Source organism: Sinocyclocheilus rhinocerous, unplaced genomic scaffold (genome assembly GCF_001515625.1).
Source record: "Sinocyclocheilus rhinocerous isolate Xijiao unplaced genomic scaffold, SAMN03320098_v1.1 scaffold430, whole genome shotgun sequence".
NCBI lineage: Eukaryota > Metazoa > Chordata > Actinopteri > Cypriniformes > Cyprinidae > Sinocyclocheilus > Sinocyclocheilus rhinocerous.
In genome coordinates this window covers 567,535-584,659 of record NW_015668442.1, presented here as the reverse complement: position 1 = coordinate 584,659, position 17,125 = coordinate 567,535, and the positions used below count along the sequence as shown (strand labels likewise).

The 17,125-nt window shown below is 34.1% G+C and overlaps 1 protein-coding gene across 4 annotated transcripts in view; it reads left to right on the top strand.

Moving 5' to 3' along the window:
• The window catches only part of LOC107734040 (four and a half LIM domains protein 3-like), a 30,514-nt gene extending 14,769 nt beyond the window's left edge, over positions 1–15,745 (top strand). For all 4 annotated transcript variants that reach the window (XM_016545906.1, XM_016545907.1, XM_016545909.1 and 1 more), the window contains 5 exons: positions 6,161–6,376; positions 9,099–9,273; positions 12,541–12,710; positions 13,041–13,227; positions 14,881–15,745. In XM_016545906.1, the coding sequence (XP_016401392.1) occupies positions 6,221–6,376; positions 9,099–9,273; positions 12,541–12,710; positions 13,041–13,227; positions 14,881–15,029 (837 nt within the window). In that variant the 5' untranslated portion in view covers positions 6,161–6,220 and the 3' untranslated portion in view covers positions 15,030–15,745. The remainder of the gene's footprint in view (positions 1–6,160; positions 6,377–9,098; positions 9,274–12,540; positions 12,711–13,040; positions 13,228–14,880) is intronic.
• Positions 15,746–17,125: the final 1,380 nt, after the last annotated feature.

The window sequence follows — 17,125 nt, the reverse complement described above, 5'->3', positions numbered from 1 at the left end:
AACCAAAACACAAAATAAAGTCCAGGCCTGGTCCTCTCTCGTCCAAAACTGTCGTCACTCCTCCCTTTTATCCTTCCGGAGCTCCTCCGTGAGACTCGAGAGTCTGAGTGGTGAATGGTGCAGGTGTCGCTCATTATCAATTACTCCACCGGCCTCGCTCCGTTCCCACGGCTCTCGGCCCCGCCCCCACTCGTCACAGAGAGCCTGTTCTAGTACACCCCCAAAACAAAATCAAGACTTTGTAAAAGAGCATAATAGGACCCCTTTAAATTGATTTAAACTTCATGATGTGTTCTGGTTATTTCGACTCTTTTTCCCGAAAATGCTAGTTCATGGTATTGTTTAGGACTAAAACTTACTGACTTTGCTCACACAGGTATAACAAGAAATGTTGTACTTTTTGGATTTTTTTCCCATCCTAAAATCGCTAGCTACTTCTTTTCTTTCAGTTAGTACAGGTTTTGCATTTGTTTTTGAAATTGATTGCTCGTAGGCCTCATTGATCTGAGCTTATGCACCAAAGACTGAATCCGTTTGGTGATAATGTACAATAATGAGAGATTTACGATTTAAGAGCAATTTAAGAGGCTGGTAATTTTTGACTAGGAACACCAAATTAGGTAATGGATTTTCAGCACAGCACAGCACACGGGTTAAAATGTTAGCATAGCTTGATTTAAATTTTGCCATAATTGGAGTGTTTTTGCTGCAGCAAATTCATGTGGTATCTCTATCTGCTTTTTGGTCATCTTTTTGTTATTTTGTTTCATTTGAAAATATTTCATTTTGTTTCAATGAAAGAGTTAGAACAACATGATGTAACCGCAGTTTAAACTAGATTTCAATGTGAGTGATAATTGCCCATAAAAAGCTCGAAAAGTATCGAATCTTTCTCTTAATGTTGAAGCATTTGTGAAATTATTTAGTTTGTAGTGTAAAAATCTTTTGAATCCTCATGTAAGTATGAAAAACATGAGTCCAATATATTTAGCACATGGTTGTGTTACCAGTCAAATGTAGTGATGCTGAAAGAGGTTTAGTGTCTAAGATCAGTGTAGATGTGAAAGAAAACGTTTTGAGGAATGCTTTCAGAATGCATGCAAGACTAGATAACGAAAGCAACGCATTCCCTTCTCCTCACATAATAAACCTGTCAGGCATTTAAATATGTTTAATAAGCATCATATGATGGCTGTGTTGTTTGCTAAACAGCAGAAGTTGGCTCTAACATGTCCCATGGCAGGAAGACGCATTGTTCTTAAGAGTAAACAACCCTCCCAAGATCTCAACCAAGATATTAGACTCAGAATTAAAAGTCTTTACGTACCCCAAATTGGTATTTATTCTCCAGACTGGAATCTACACTTTATCCTGCACAAGTTTTGCTTTAATTACAGTTTGCTTCATTTCCCAGAATTCTTCGTTTTTATGTTATTCATTCCAAATCTTTCTCAAATTCCCAGTCGGACTTTTTCAGCTATGAAATTTGTCAGAAATATGGGAATTAATAGCTATACTAACTCTTTAACTGTGGTATTTTTTACTATTTTATTAAAAAAAAATTTTAAAAATCTTTATAGTTATGCTTAATTACATAGAATTCTTAGTTTTGCCGTTCTCACTTTTCCTGCTGTATATTCTAATAAAATGAGTGCTTCTCATTTTATTCCCAAACCTACAAACTCACAGACTGAACATCTGTCAGAAATATGGGAAATGCTAAGTTTAACTACAAGTTTACACGCAAGTGGACATTAAGCAATTTTGTGGTACTCTAAATCTGGGCTCATTTTAAAATCCACAAACAACACATTTTAATGTGTGGATGGATTCGTTTAGAATGACTTTATTGACATTTGTCCCGCAGGTGTTCAATAGCAATAATTTCTTTGGCACATAGACCTCAGGAAACAAATAACTAGAGCGCACACTCACACTTAACCAGCTGGTTAATTTTCCACACACTGAACAATGGGGTTGGAAACTTTTGCAGTTGCTGAACAACATGTACTATGTGCTTCAATAAGTGTGAGTGATTTTGTGTAAAATTAAGGATTTATTATATTTTCTTCTCATAACACATGGTGCACTGAATAAGCTAGACTTCGGTACATTGAATACCTGTGGAAACCACATTCAAAGAAAGTTTTTGTTGTTCTAATGTTCGGTTTTACAGACCATTTAGCAGCGTGTTTCTTTGGAGACCTGTGGCTTTGGAAATATATGAGGTGGAACCAGAGCAGAGACGCCTTTCCTGGATTTGCCATTGCATGGGGTCTTTGGAAGTCTGTACTGTTTTTGGATGGGCTGCTTCACGAATCTAAGATCGTCTTGTTGATAAAATGTGTGCATGTGGATCGGAAAATATTACTTGTTACGCAAAGTCGTTAATCTGCTCCTTGTGGAGGCAGGTTTAATCATGTGGGAAGGCTGTGGAATTTATTTGATTAGTTTTTCACCGATGTTCTGTGTTAGATGGCAGGCTTAGGTAATGGAAAAAGTTATGTTGCATTATTTGGAATGAAATCAGGTTTGATCTTTAGTGGATAAGGTAGATAAAAAGAAAAAGAGGATAAATTTAGATAAAAATGTGATTAAAAACAAGTTTTTGTTGATTGAACATTAGTATATGTCGTTTGGTTTGAAATGCTGTTAAAATCAGATTTTTGTTAATGCGTGTCAGTCTGAATGATGAGATCTGATTTCATGTGGAATTTTTTTTTACCATTCACTGTTTGACTGGTTGCAATCAGTTCATATTTAATTAATCATGATTAAGAAAAAGTAGAGTAAAAACTGTCAGTGATTTTCAAACGGTTTTTAGTTGCAGTCCATAAACTTTTTAAAAATGAGGTCTGTTAAATTTGCCAAGTTTTTTCCATTCAGTCATATTGTGACAGGTAGTACTATGGCTTGGCTCAGATGCTCAGACACTCTTTTGTGAGACGCTGTCTGTTAAAATGTGACATGTCTAACATAGCGAGACACACAGACTCAGACAGTGTAGTGGGAAAGTGTCACCTATGATCTGAGAACTGGGCTACTTGGAATGATTCCCACATTCCCTTCATCTTTCTGCGTACACTATACATTCCACAACACTTACACATTAGTCTCTCTTCCTTCTGTATGTGTGAGAATTATTTATTATTTTTTTATGGATGAGTTGGACCAGACAGAGAACTGATTTGTGAATTTTTATTTTATTGTATTTATTTGTTTTGTTTTGTTTTGTTTTGTTTTGGACCAGTTAGTGAACTGCTTTAAGTGGGCGTTTTGTTTTGTTTTGTTTTGTTATGTTTTGTTTTGTTTTGTTTTGTTTTGTTTTGTTTTGTTTTGTTTTGTTTTGTTTCGTTCGTTTCGTTTCGTTTCGTTTCGTTTCGTTTCGTTTCGTTTCGTTTTGTTTTGTTTCGTTTCATATGAGTTGGACCAGTTAGTAAACTGCTTTAGGTGGGCATTTTATGTTGTTTTGTTTTGTTTTGTATGAGTTGAACCAGTTAGTGATAGTGAACTGCTTTAAGTGGTCCAACTTCAAGATCTTGAATCTTGAATCTTGAATCTTGAAAGTGTGCAGTTTTTAATTTATTTTATTTTATTTTTTAATTTTATTTTATGATGTAAGAGTTGGACCAGTTAGTGAACTGCATTAAGTGTGCATTTTATTGAATTTAACTGAAATTAATTGAATCGAATTGAATTGAAGTTGAATTAAATTGAACTGAATTTAACTTAACTGATTTGGACCAGATAGTGAACTGCCTTAAGTATGCATCTGTACTTTATTTTATTTGTTTTTATGGATCAGTTAGACCAGACAGTGAACTACTTTAAGAATGCTTCTAAATTCAATTCATTTCATTTCATTGATGAGCTGGACCAGATAGTGAACTGCCTTAAGTGTGCATTCTGTAAACTCCCTCAGTGTTGTGTTTTATTTTTAATAAATTTTATTTTTGTTTTAATATTTGTGCATTTTTGTTTTATTTGTTGGACTGGATGTTGGAGCAGAACTGCTTTAAGTGTGCATTTTTCTTTTTTTCTTTTTATTATGGATGACTTGTACATGTTTATTTTATTATTTTTATTTATTTATTTTTTTCACAATTTATGAATCAGCTGAACCAGATAGTGAACAACTTTAAGTGTGCGTCATACATGTAAACTCTCCTAGTAGTGTTCGGTATAAGTGGCGGTTATTTTATTTTATTTTACTCAAAGGATGAGTTCAGTAGTTGGTTGGCTGATGTCCAGAGTGAGCAGAGCTGGAATCTAGACAAAGAAGTATTTCTAATATACTATATTTATTATTGTGCCACATGGTTTGTCACTACATGATTCCCATATTTCCATTTGTTATTTTTTGTGTTAGCTGTGCTGTCTTAACTATTGCAAGATGTGGAAAAGAATATGACAGTGTGTCCAAACATTTGACTTGCAAACCTCTCGATCCTCACGAAGGAATGTTCTGTTGTTTATATCAAGAGTCACTCAGTGTCTTGCACTGCACTGCTATCGTCATTTCTCGGCAAAAACAATATGGTTTTAGGGGAATGTGAGCGTGATTCATAACTACTTCCAGTTTACAGGGCCGTTCGCTCATTTGGGGGTGAGAACAGGATGTGAAAGAGGGGGAGACCGTGCTATCACTGTCATAAAAGGGAGTTCTGATGTTTTCTTACCCCCGGGGAGTTTTACATCTCATTAGATCCGCATGTTCTACAATCAGAACGACTCCCACAAAGAATGCCAGAGCAAAGCAGGAATTACAGTGGGACGAGAGATGCAGGCAGACAAAAACTACACACCTTATGGAGTTCGCCATTTACTTGTTACATTGAATTCATACCGTGTGTTTTTAAACATATGGTAAGGGCCATTTAGGTGTTCAACCCTCTTCATTAGAAATTGGTTCCCCCAAAATAATCAAAATAAAAGGTTAAAAGGAATTAAATGAATTGTGATAACGAGTGGTTAAATGTACATTATTCTGCTTATTTCACAACTACTATATGAATTTAAACAAACAAAGATAAATAAAGAAATGGTCATTATAATGTTCATATCAGTATAATTTATTTAATTATATGAGAATTAAATGAGCACATTGTCAGTATTTGTGTGCCAGTTTTAGTACAAAATATTGTGTGTGCATCTTTATTTAATTGTATTTATTAATGAGTTGGACCAGATAATGAAATGCTTTAAGTGTGCATCTTTTCATTTTATTGTATTTTATTTCATTTTTAATTTTACTTTATTTTTATTTTATTGTATTTTATTTCATTTAATGTAATTTTATTAAAATTTTAGAGTTTAGTTTTAAGCATTTTATTTTGTGATAATATCTGGATAAATATTGAAATTGAAATGTTCATTATGTGAGAAAAAAAAAATCACTGACATTTTTCTAATGCACTAAATGAGGGATAAAATCTGACCAGTGCATTTGTTAAATAGTTTTATCCAAAAAACGCTTTTTTTTTAATCCCAGGTGATCTTAAACAGAATAGCTCATCAATGCATGATTTAGCATGTTGCTAAAAAATAATGCTTGCTTTCATAATTTTTAACTACATGCCTCTGCACTGACTTCATCCCATGTTTTCTCATTGAATTCCAGTTTTGCTCCGAAATGCATCACATTACAGAAGTTAAATTGGATTGTGAATTGCATTTCAGTTTGTAGAGAGCAGTTAGAGGAGATTTGTTGAGTTTTCAGTGTGGGAATCTGTTTATTCTCACGCTCTGTCCAGGACACACACAGTTATGATCACATATTTAACGCACATATAAAATGACCACTTGTTTCCCCACTGGATCCTGATGACTGTCTTATCCATTTAATCAGAGATAGCAGACTAGACTCAGATCCCTAGTGTATCTTTTGGCAGACTCTCTTGCTCTCTGTCTTACTTTCATTCTCTCGACCCACACAGAGTAGGCCTATTTAATTTAAATTTACTCCAGTCATTTAATTAGAAACCTTCAGGCCTACTGTGATGAAAGATTTACCACTGATTACAAATCAAAACAGATTCATCTTTGATTGCAGGCTATATAAATTGCTCTGCATTTCTTTCTGATGTGGAAAGACTCTCTTTAGAACAGCTCACAGCTAATTACTCAATGACAACGTTCTTTAAATCTTGTTTTGCTTTAGGACTAGAGTGCATCTCAATCTGTTGACTGTGCTGTATGAGTCAGAGAGGAGCGGAGCGTCATGTCAGAGCCGTTCGACTGTGACAGCTGTAAGGAGTCTCTGTATGGCAGGAAATACATCCAGGTGGACGACGTTCCCCGCTGCATCCCCTGTTACGACCGTCTGTATGCAAACACCTGCCAGGAGTGCAAAGAGCTCATCGAACACAACTCACGGGTGAGTGCTTTAAGGAACAGCATCTATGAGACTCATAAAAGTTTTTTTTTTTTCAGTTACATTATGATAGATAGATAGATAGATAGATAGAGTACCTTGGAGTAAAACATAAATACTATGAATTTTAGTATGGTATATATATAAAAAAAGATTATTAATCAATTATTTTACCTAAATGATCATATAAAATATTAAAGAATATATTATATATTATTGTACTTTTTAAATTTATAAATGATATATATAAATATACAAATATTTTATTTCATGTTTAGACGCACACGCATACACACACACACATTTACATTTTTGTAATAATTTATAATATTTATAAGAACCTTTGGAGTACGATTTATTTTACCTAGATAATTAATACATTTTATTAAATATATAAAATATTACATTAACAAAATGTGTGTTTATGTGTGTATTAATGAATATACAAATATATTTTCATGAATTAATATTTACTCATATTTATTAAAATCTACAAATATTCAATATGTTAATATATACCAATTATTTTACCTATAATTAAGACATATATATTAGGAAATACACACATATATATTTTTTTTTTACAGTTTACAATTATATATTTTTACCTTGGCATACCATGGTGGATGAAATTCAGTACTTAGTTTTTCATAGTACCATAATATTGCCATGTGATACCATCACTGTACCATGGAACCTCCACAGTACTTTTTGTATTGACTTGTAATAACATGTTATATTATGGCAATCACTTATTACCCTGGTGTTTTTCATATGGTTTATATCTGATACCAGCACAGTACTTTTTAACATGTGTGTGACTTTCAAACTTCCACGGTATTTTTAAACACTATCGATTGCTTTCCGTCCACTTGTATTATTAAGTGTTTGTGTTCATATATTTTATAATTGTTCTTAAGTGAGTTTACATACAGAGGAATAAATTCACTACACCATTTACAGGTGATGCGAATCATTCGTCATAGATTTGCATCCTCACAGCTGGTCACGGTCACGCGTGACAGAGCAGTGAAGCAGACGGCCAATGAAAACAGAGCAGGCCGCAGACGCCACAGCGCACCGCTCACTGTCTGAGTTATAGATCCACTGGGAGAAATACACACTACATAAATACTAATACTCGCTCGCTCTCTTTCTGTGTTTTCCTTCCTCCTTCTTCATCAGTCATCTGCAGACGTGATGATTTGTGGGTCATTTGGCTAAAAGGACATCATTTATTATCTGACAGGTTTAACGCAGTTTGAACTGCTCTGAATCAATCACATGTGAAGGACTGTTGGGTCTCACAGAGATACTTATCATGGATTATGTTTTTCTGAGGGTGAATACAAGCATCAAAATCTCATGTTTAAAAGAGGAGATTTCTGTTTTTTTTTGTTTTTTTTGAATTTGATTCAATTTTTGTTTGAATTCGAGATAATTCAATGAGATTTAGTTCAGTTCAGTCCAATCCAATCCAGTTTGATTCAGTTCGATTCCTTTTTGAATCTGATTCATTTTGATCTAGTCCAGTTCATTATTGTTCAGTTAGAGTGCCATGTACAGGTAAATGTAATGAAATTGAATTTGATTCACATCTTATTCATTTTGATTTGATTTGATTCAGTTCAGCATTGTTAAATCCTATTATACAACCCTGTTAATCCAAAGGCAGTGCCAATTTGATTCAGTTTCATTTTGGTTTGAATATGATGTAATTCATTCAGAATCAGTTTGATTCTGTTATATTTATTGTGATTTGAATTCCATCTAATCTAATTTGATTCCGTTTCAATTGTATTCACTTTTGAAATTGATTCTGTTTTATTTTATTTGATCCAATGCAGTACATTATTGTTCATTTGGAGTACCATGTAAATGTAATTATTTTCAGAACCATAGTATGTGATTTCATTTGATTCGATTTCAGTTTGATTCACATTTGAGTCTGATTCATTTTGATTTGAATTGATCCAGTTCGGTATTGCTCAAACCGATTTTATAATTCAAATATATTATACAATCAAACCTGTTTTATTATTCAAATGCAATGCTAATAATACCTTGGAGTACCATGTAAATAAAATGGATGAATTTCAGTATCAAAGGATCTGATTTAAGTTGATTCACATTGTGTATTTTGATTTGATCTGATCCAGTTTGATCCAATGCAGTTTTGATTCAACATCTGTGAGACACAGCAAACCGTCACTAACATCAACAGATCTGGTGTACATAGAGACGGTGAGATCTGTCAGATCTGATTTCTCACATCTTTACTGGAAGGCCTTGAGTGTGTAAAACACGAGAAGCTTCTGTTCTGTGTTCAGTATTAATAGCTGTCTGATCTTTAAGAGCTTGGATCAGTGGACGGTAGTAAAGCATGTCTTTTTATTGCGTAAAGGTCTCAAACCATTCCTTTCATGGTAGTGGAAATGACAGAGAACAGCAAGATCTGTTTTGCTTCAGCTTCCTGCACAACCAGCTGCGTCAACTCATTTCACCTTTCGTTCAGCTGTGCAGTGACCTTTGACCCACAGTTTGATGATGTAGCTGATTGAATGGAGTAAAATGCACATTTCTATGGGTTTCTACTAACAGGTTCTAGTAGCCTGAAAGTCACAAGGGCTAAACTAAATTCAGTTAACCAAGTATTGCATGCTTGTAATTTATGTAATTTATGTTTGAACTGACATGTATATGTTGCTGTGCTGTCTGTGTTCAGGAGCTGTATTATGAGGACAGGCATTATCACGAACACTGTTTCCGCTGCTCGCGCTGCAGCTGTTCGCTGGCGGACGAGCCGTTCACCTGTCAGGAAGACGCCCTGGTGTGTAACAACTGTTACTGCAATGAGTTTTCATCTAAATGTGTGGCCTGTGGGAAGACTGTGATGCCAGGTACAGTTCCTAAACACACATACATATGCTGTTTTACTGTATATACACTACCATTTAAAAGATTAGTAAGTCAGTAAGATTTTTTTTTTTCAAAATAAATAGTTTTACTCAGCAACTACGCATTTAAATTGACCAAAAGTGACAGAAAAGACATTTGTAATGTTACAAAATATTTCTATTTTAAATAAATGGTGTAATTTTGAAATTTATATTCATCAAAGAATCCTGAAAAAAATCACAGTTTCCACCAAAATATTAAGCATTTAAAAAGGTAATTGCGACTTTTTATTTCACAATTCTGACTTTTTTCTTTTTTCGCAATTATGACTTTTTTCTCAGAATTGCAACTTATGACCTCGCAAATGTGAGTTTATATCTAACAATTCTGAGGGGGAAAAAACAGAATTGTGAGATATATACTCAGAATTGCGAGAATGTCTATAAACTCGCAACTGCATGAAATAAACTCACAATTCTGTGGAAAAAAGTGAGAATTGTGAAATATAAACTTGGAATTGTAAATAAAAAAGTGAGAATTGTGTGATTTAAAAAAAGTTGCAATTGCATTATTTATTTTATTTTTTTCTGGAGCGGAAATGGGCTTCCATAGTTTTCAACATTGATAACAAAAATGTTTCTTGATCATCAAATCAGCATATTAGAATGATTTCTGGAGGATCATGTGACACCGAAGACTGGAGTAATGATGCTGAAAATTCAGCTTTGCATCACAAGAATAAATTACATTTTTTAATTTATTTTAACAGAAAATTTATTATTTTAAATTTTAAAAATATTTCGCAATATTACTGTTTTTACTATATTTTTTTATCAAATAAATGCATGAGACTTCATTCAAAAACATTACTGACAGTTAGACGATAGATAGATAGATAGATAGATAGATAGATAGATTTAGATAGAGACTAAAATCATTTCTTTCAATTAAATTGAATTGCAAACAGACAATCATATTCGCTGTTGTGTGAATGTCTCAAGCATCACAACTGTCTTGCATGTAATTGATTGTACCAAACTGTACAGACCACAACCATACACACAACAAATATGAAACCTTTCAGGAAATGAAGTTGAAGTGTTTCTCACTCTGCCTGTTAAAGCAGAAACTGAGTTAATGAGTTTTGAATGGGCGTCAGGGTGCGGAGTAGAGATGTGACAGTGTGATTACAGACACGCTCAGCTGAGAGAGAAAGCCTCCGGCTACACTCGCGCACACGCCTGCAGGCCTGACGCCAACACTCAGGCGTTACGTTACCCATAATTACACTCCGCCGCCTGCCTCTGTCTCTCTGGAGCTTTTCAGAGAGAAATAAGAGACGGGGAAAGTTCCAAAAGGATACAATTACAAACTGAAAGTGGCAGATCTCTCCTCCCTCGTTCATTCAAAACAGACCGGCCATCTCAGTCCCCCTCTGGGTCATTTTCACGCTCATTCTCAGTCATTATACACAGATCAGGTGAGCCGATTTCCCACCAAACCTGTATGTTGCATCTGCGGCTTATATATTTCCAGATTCCACATGCATTTTTATTGAAATACCAGCCATTGTGCCATTTCCAGCCTACGATTTTGGCACGCCTCAAACAGAACTCCCACACAGGAGGCTTGTGTAGATCTAGGGCAGTCCAAATGTACACATAGTTGTGTGGCATGACATCATGTGTAGCCTTTAGCTTTGTAGTTGCTAGTTACTTATCGGACATGATCGGCCATCCGCAGCACAATAAAAGCACTTAAGGAAAACCTGTGTAGTGAATAAACAGGTGAGGCTGTTTTTCAGAGGAAATCCATTGCAGACAGGTAGAAGCACATTCACTGATTGTGTAATTATGCAACAAGCTAAAACTTAAGAAAGCTATGAAATAAGGTTTAGCTCTGAAATATAAAAACCCCAAGAATTCAAAATGGCAGTTTTATGGCTTTCAGTTTATGTTGTTCGAGTCTAATCTAGATGCTAGTATTTTTACTGTAGTATAATATTTTATATTTTATATACTATACTAATATTTTATTGCTATTGTTATATTGATTCTTTTTAGTTTTTTTTAGCTTCTATTTTTATATTTAAATTTTTCATTTTAATTTTAATGTAAGCTTTAGTAGTTTTGTTAGGTGTTAGTTTTTTTTGTTGTTGTAATATTACCATTTAGTTTTCATTTTATTTCAGTTTACTTTTAGTCATTTTAGTACTTCCACCGAAACTTATTTTCAGTTAGTTTCCAAGGCAAATTTTCAATTTAAGTTTAAGTTTAAGTTTAAGTTTATATATATATAATACATAATAAATATACACACACATATATTATGTAAACAAAAACTTTTATTTTGGATGCGATTAATCGAGATTAATCGTTTGACAGCACTAATATAAGCCTATATGTATATTTATATATATATATATATTAATTGTGACTTTTTATCTCACAATTCTGACTTTCTCGCGATTGTGAGTTTACATCTCGCAATCTGACTTTTTTCTCACAATTGAAACTTTGTATCTCACAATTTCCACTAATGAGCTCACAATTGTGACTTTATATCATGCAATTCTGAGGAAAAAAATAGAATTAGAGATATAAACTCGCAATTGCAGAAAATGTACAATTGTGTGAAAAAAGTCAGAATTGTGAGATTTGCAATTACATGTTTCTGTAGCAGAAATGGGCTTCCATGGTTTTTAACACTGATAATAATAAATGTTTTTTGAGCAGAAAATCATTATATTAGAATCATTTTTGAAGGATATTGTGACACTGAAGACTGGAGTAATGGAGAAAAATTCAGCTTTGCCTCACAGGAATAAATTACATTTTTACAACATATTCAAACAGAAAAATGTAAACACTGTAATGTACTTCTGAAAATGGAAAAATACATAAAAATATTAAAAATATTAATGACTCATCTTTTAGTCATTTTAGTCATTTTTGGCTACGTATTTCTCAGTACAAATATCAAAAAATGTTTGCAACAATATCTTTTAAATTGAGATAGATGGTTGTTTTTGTTGGTTTTCTTTTACTTGGTTTTAACTTGTTTTTTCTTGTTCATCTTGTTTTATCAAATTTATCTTGTTTCAAAAATGTTAAGATATTTTAACTGGAGAATAAGACAAAAATACATGTTAAGAATTTTTTTGAAGAGCTCCCATTAGTTCAATGCTTTGCTTAATGTAGACAATGTCTTCTCAATGTAGACAATGTGTTTAACAGTTTGTTTTATATGAAATGATTTCGATCTCTCAGGCTCCAAGCGGCTGGAGTACGGAGGCTGCGTGTGGCACGAGGAATGCTTTGTTTGCTGTGGTTGTGAGCAGCCCATCGGTGCCCAGTCGTTCATCCCAGATAAGAGCAAGTACTACTGCGTGCCCTGTTACGAGGGACGATTCGCCCCACGCTGCGCCCACTGCAAACAGGTGAGATGAATACTGTCAAGAAAGGTTCTTTAGTGGCATTGATGGTTCCATGAAGAACCTTTAAAAAAGATTCTTTATAGTGGAAAAAGGTTCTTTAGATCATTATAATGTTCTTAATAAATGGTTCTTTTAAGAACTATTTAATGACATTTCCAAAAATGGTTATATCACTGCAAAAACCCTCTTTTGGAGCCATTATATTTAAGAGTGCAAACTGCACATATCATAATATTAATCTAAATATTGAGTATTTTTGCGTTTATTCCATTTCCAATCAATAAATCATATGCCAGTGAATTAAAGTCTTTTTGTTGGTCTTCTCTCTTACAGATCTTGGTTCAGGGTGGTGTTACATATAGAGACGAGCCCTGGCATAAAGAATGTTTCTTGTGTACGGGTTGTAAAGTGCAGCTCGCCGGACAGCCTTTCACGACGCAGGGTGAAGATCCATATTGTGTGAAGTGCTTCAGCAACCTGTACGCCCAAAAATGCTCCGCCTGCGACAAACCCATCACAGGTCAGTGAAGAGCAAGACTGCTCTTCATTACCAGTCTCTACAGCTGCTAACAGAAACGCTTTGTCAGAAACAAGAGACAGTTGTCACATAAACAGGGTCATGTGTTTGGAAGCAGATGGTTCCTTCACAATGTTGAGTCAGTCTGAAATAGTGTTGCTTGTTCGTTGGGAACCCAAGAGTCTAAATCCACCGGGTTGTGAACTATGAGTCAAGACGGGGTCAAATATCTAGACTGTTTATGCGTTTTATTATCTTAAAGTCATACTAACCTCAAAGCAAGTTCTGAAAAAGTTGTGTTTGCCATTAAAGAGATTTTTTTATTTACTTTCCCTTATTTCATACCAAACTCATATAATTTTGTATTTTCTGTAGAACACAAAAGGAAATGTTAAGCAGAATGTTCACGCTGCTCTTTTGCATATAATGAAAGTGAATGGGGACTGGGGCAGCCAAGCTCCAAAAGTAACTAAAAAACACTGTAAAAGAACTATAAAAGTAGTCAAACAAAAGCTGTATGACTTCAGAAAAATATAAAATATAATATACAGGTCGTATATACAGTTTTTTGTTTGTTTTTCCCATTTATGGAGCTCAACGACCCAGTCCCCATTTACTTTCATTTTATCGATAAGAACATTCTGTCAAATAACTTTTGTGTTACAAAGAAAGTAAGGTTTGGAATGACACTTGAGTAAATAATTTTACTCAACTACACTGTAAGAAAATAATCCTTAGAAAAACAGAAAAGGTACTTGTAATTTTTTGCCAGGATATTATTCAATAAAACTACACTATGTAACTTTTTTTTAAACAAACTAAATTTAAATAATGAGTACATCATAAAACCCTCTTCCAAACTGTGTTTTGCTTTACTCTATCACTATAGTACGACTATAATAATTATTTATATTTTTATTCCTGGATTTTCCGAGAAATTACATACTTTAATCATTCGTCCTTGCCCGTTTACATCATATCCGTAAATAGGGGAAATAAGGAAAGGCTACTATACTACTACCGTATATGCAGCGGAAGTAACGAAGCCACAACAGCTGAACCTCGAATCAAAAACAGCAACAGTAGGCCTACCCGTAATAAAACACGAATCAACATCGTTTGCATAACATCACATTGCTGTGTATAATGCCAATCTCTAAACCAGTTACTACTTTGGTCTATTTTCCTATAAATGGCCACGCCGAGTTATAGTTTCTTTCAACGTTATCTGATATGAAAAAAATCATTATTCAGCCTTCTGAACGTTGTCAACATTGCCAAACATAGTGTTATTTTAAAACTTTAAAGTCAAAATAATGACATATAAGCTGCTTACCTGCTCATATCCAGATATCCATCTTTTTCACTCCGTTGAGAGAGTTTTGATGTTTTTAGTGAAATTCACAGACATAAGTTGATCATCTGTAACCATGAGAACACTAGATTCATCCGCGCAAAATATGGATAAAACATAGATGAATAATCAATATGGAAAATTCACATTAATACAGTACATTGTGCCCTATTTCTACTGATGTTTTTTAGCGTGTAACCATTTCAATCTTTAGAAACAGTTTAAACCATGTTTAATCATGTTGTTTTAGAGACTGTAGAGACCACACATCACAAAGAAATACCTCTGAATCTTTTCCTCAGGTTTTGGAGAAGGGAAGTACATCTCGTTTGAGGAGCGTCAGTGGCATCAGCCGTGTTTTAAGTGCTCTGAGTGTTCGGTGTCTCTGGTTGGAGCAGGATTCTTCCCCGACGGAACAAAGATTCTCTGCAAAAGCTGCAATGCCAAATAACCCACAAATGCTTCTTTTAAATGTGCTAAAGCTGATTGTGAACAGACCTTTGTGTAATATAAATACAATATGAAACATTTGACATCATTTAAACATTAAATGTATAATGTACATGAACGTTTTGGTGTTGCATTCTCCCAAATCTGGATGTTAAGAATTTCTAAACTAGAAGGACGTGTTTGATCAGGTTGAAGCATTTTATGGTTTAAATTATAAACTCAAATAATTTGAACCAAGCAAGCGTGCATGCCAAAGGCTCAGATTCCTGAGATGTTGTTTTTGTCATTAGTCTTTTGAATTTACATTTGAGTAATTTCCATGTGTTTGCATAAACGTCAGGCCTTTTAAATTCCCTCCAACAGCAACATTCCTCAACAAAATGTACATTTGAATGAAACACTGACCCAAATGATTGTTAATATGTGAATGCATGCATTCAACGAGACTTTAAGCTTAAGGACTGAATCATGTAATGATGCATATTGACAGAATATGTGGTTGGATATTTTAATGCACCAACGCATGCTTTTAATAATTCTCACATGAAATATTCACATATTGATTCCTATTTATGTTGCTTTCAAAAGAATATTTCTGATGATTTTTACGGCTGTTTGATGCATTTTTGCACATGAATGCCTTCTGTAAAACTGCTCCTGCTGTTGTATTTCCTTTCATAAAAATGTGTGTAACGTATATATGAAAACTTTCAAATATCATTTAAGGTTCAGTCAGATTATGTCTTCCAAAAATCATGGATTTAACTAACTAATTAAATTTCTGTGATAAAAGATGTAAAGGCATATATCATGCCACCCTAGCATTGCACTTTCTGTCTCCTATGGACAAGTCCTCCATGTGAAGTTAATTCTAATAATTGCTTTTAGTTATGCTTGATTTTAAATCTCGTGTGAAACATTTATTTTTACTTCACTCTTTGCCCCTTTACCAGATGTAAAATTTCTGACAGATGTTTTTCCCAAATAAGGGCACGCAGCACTAAAACAATTACGATGAAACATGTAATTTCCTAAAATGATTGATGCCAGAAGGTTTCTGACCGTAGGAAGTCGAAGCACAAAGAGCAGGAAGTACAGGTGGTACCTTAGTGTGGATGTAGTGGTCCCAGCAGCTCAGTACTTGAACAATGTCACACCAATCACTGTGATCAGATTTTCCACACACATCCAGTGGAAAATATGGGCTGATGGAGACTGTGATCCTTAAAAGGTGCGGTCTGTGATATTAAGGTTTTCCAGGAAATGTCTTCATGACTCTGCATTAGATACAGAATATCATATCAAGTGTCTGTACCTACTCTTAAATGCTTTTGTCTTCACTAACTCCACATTTCTTCTTTGTTTTTGCTCAATGTCTTTTAATAATCTGATGATTCTGTGTTTTTTAGTGGATATATGAACCCAGTTCACCTCAAGTTCACACAGGTGTCTAGCAGGTTTAGAGAATCACATTAACACTAACTAGAAAACACTAATTCTATTGTTTTTTTATTTAAAACAAATGCAGCTTGGTTTGATATTTTGTTATATAATGCAATGACAATCATATAATTTTTAAGAGTACAAATGGCCTATTTTACCTCAAGAGGTCCAGAAACAAAAATATGAGGATGACAAACATGAGCAGACATAATCTTTCCAACCTTCTTTAAAAACATTAATCTGCAGCCGTTAGTTTAAAAAAATTCTCATGACTCTTTCCTTAGATGCAGCTGACCTTGTTTATAGAAATATGAAAACTGTGACTTAGTTTGTCCCAGGAGAGACTCTGGATCCTATTCAAGCTGTACTCTGGGGCTTTTGGTTAATCCTCAGCGGACGAAACATTTCTCCTGCTGTCTCTGTTAAAACCATCTGAACTAAACATTGTAACCACCGAGTCCATCATGTGTTAAATACAGCAGTATCTACTCAAACCACCTATGTGTGAAAATGCAAACCATGCATTAAAATGCTGATCCAATTAGGGGTACTGGCATCATTATTAATACGTTTTAAAGATTTTAAGAATCCAATTTAAAAATTATTTTCCAGACATAGCACTTACAAAGAACCCTTTTTTAGCTAAGTAAACTA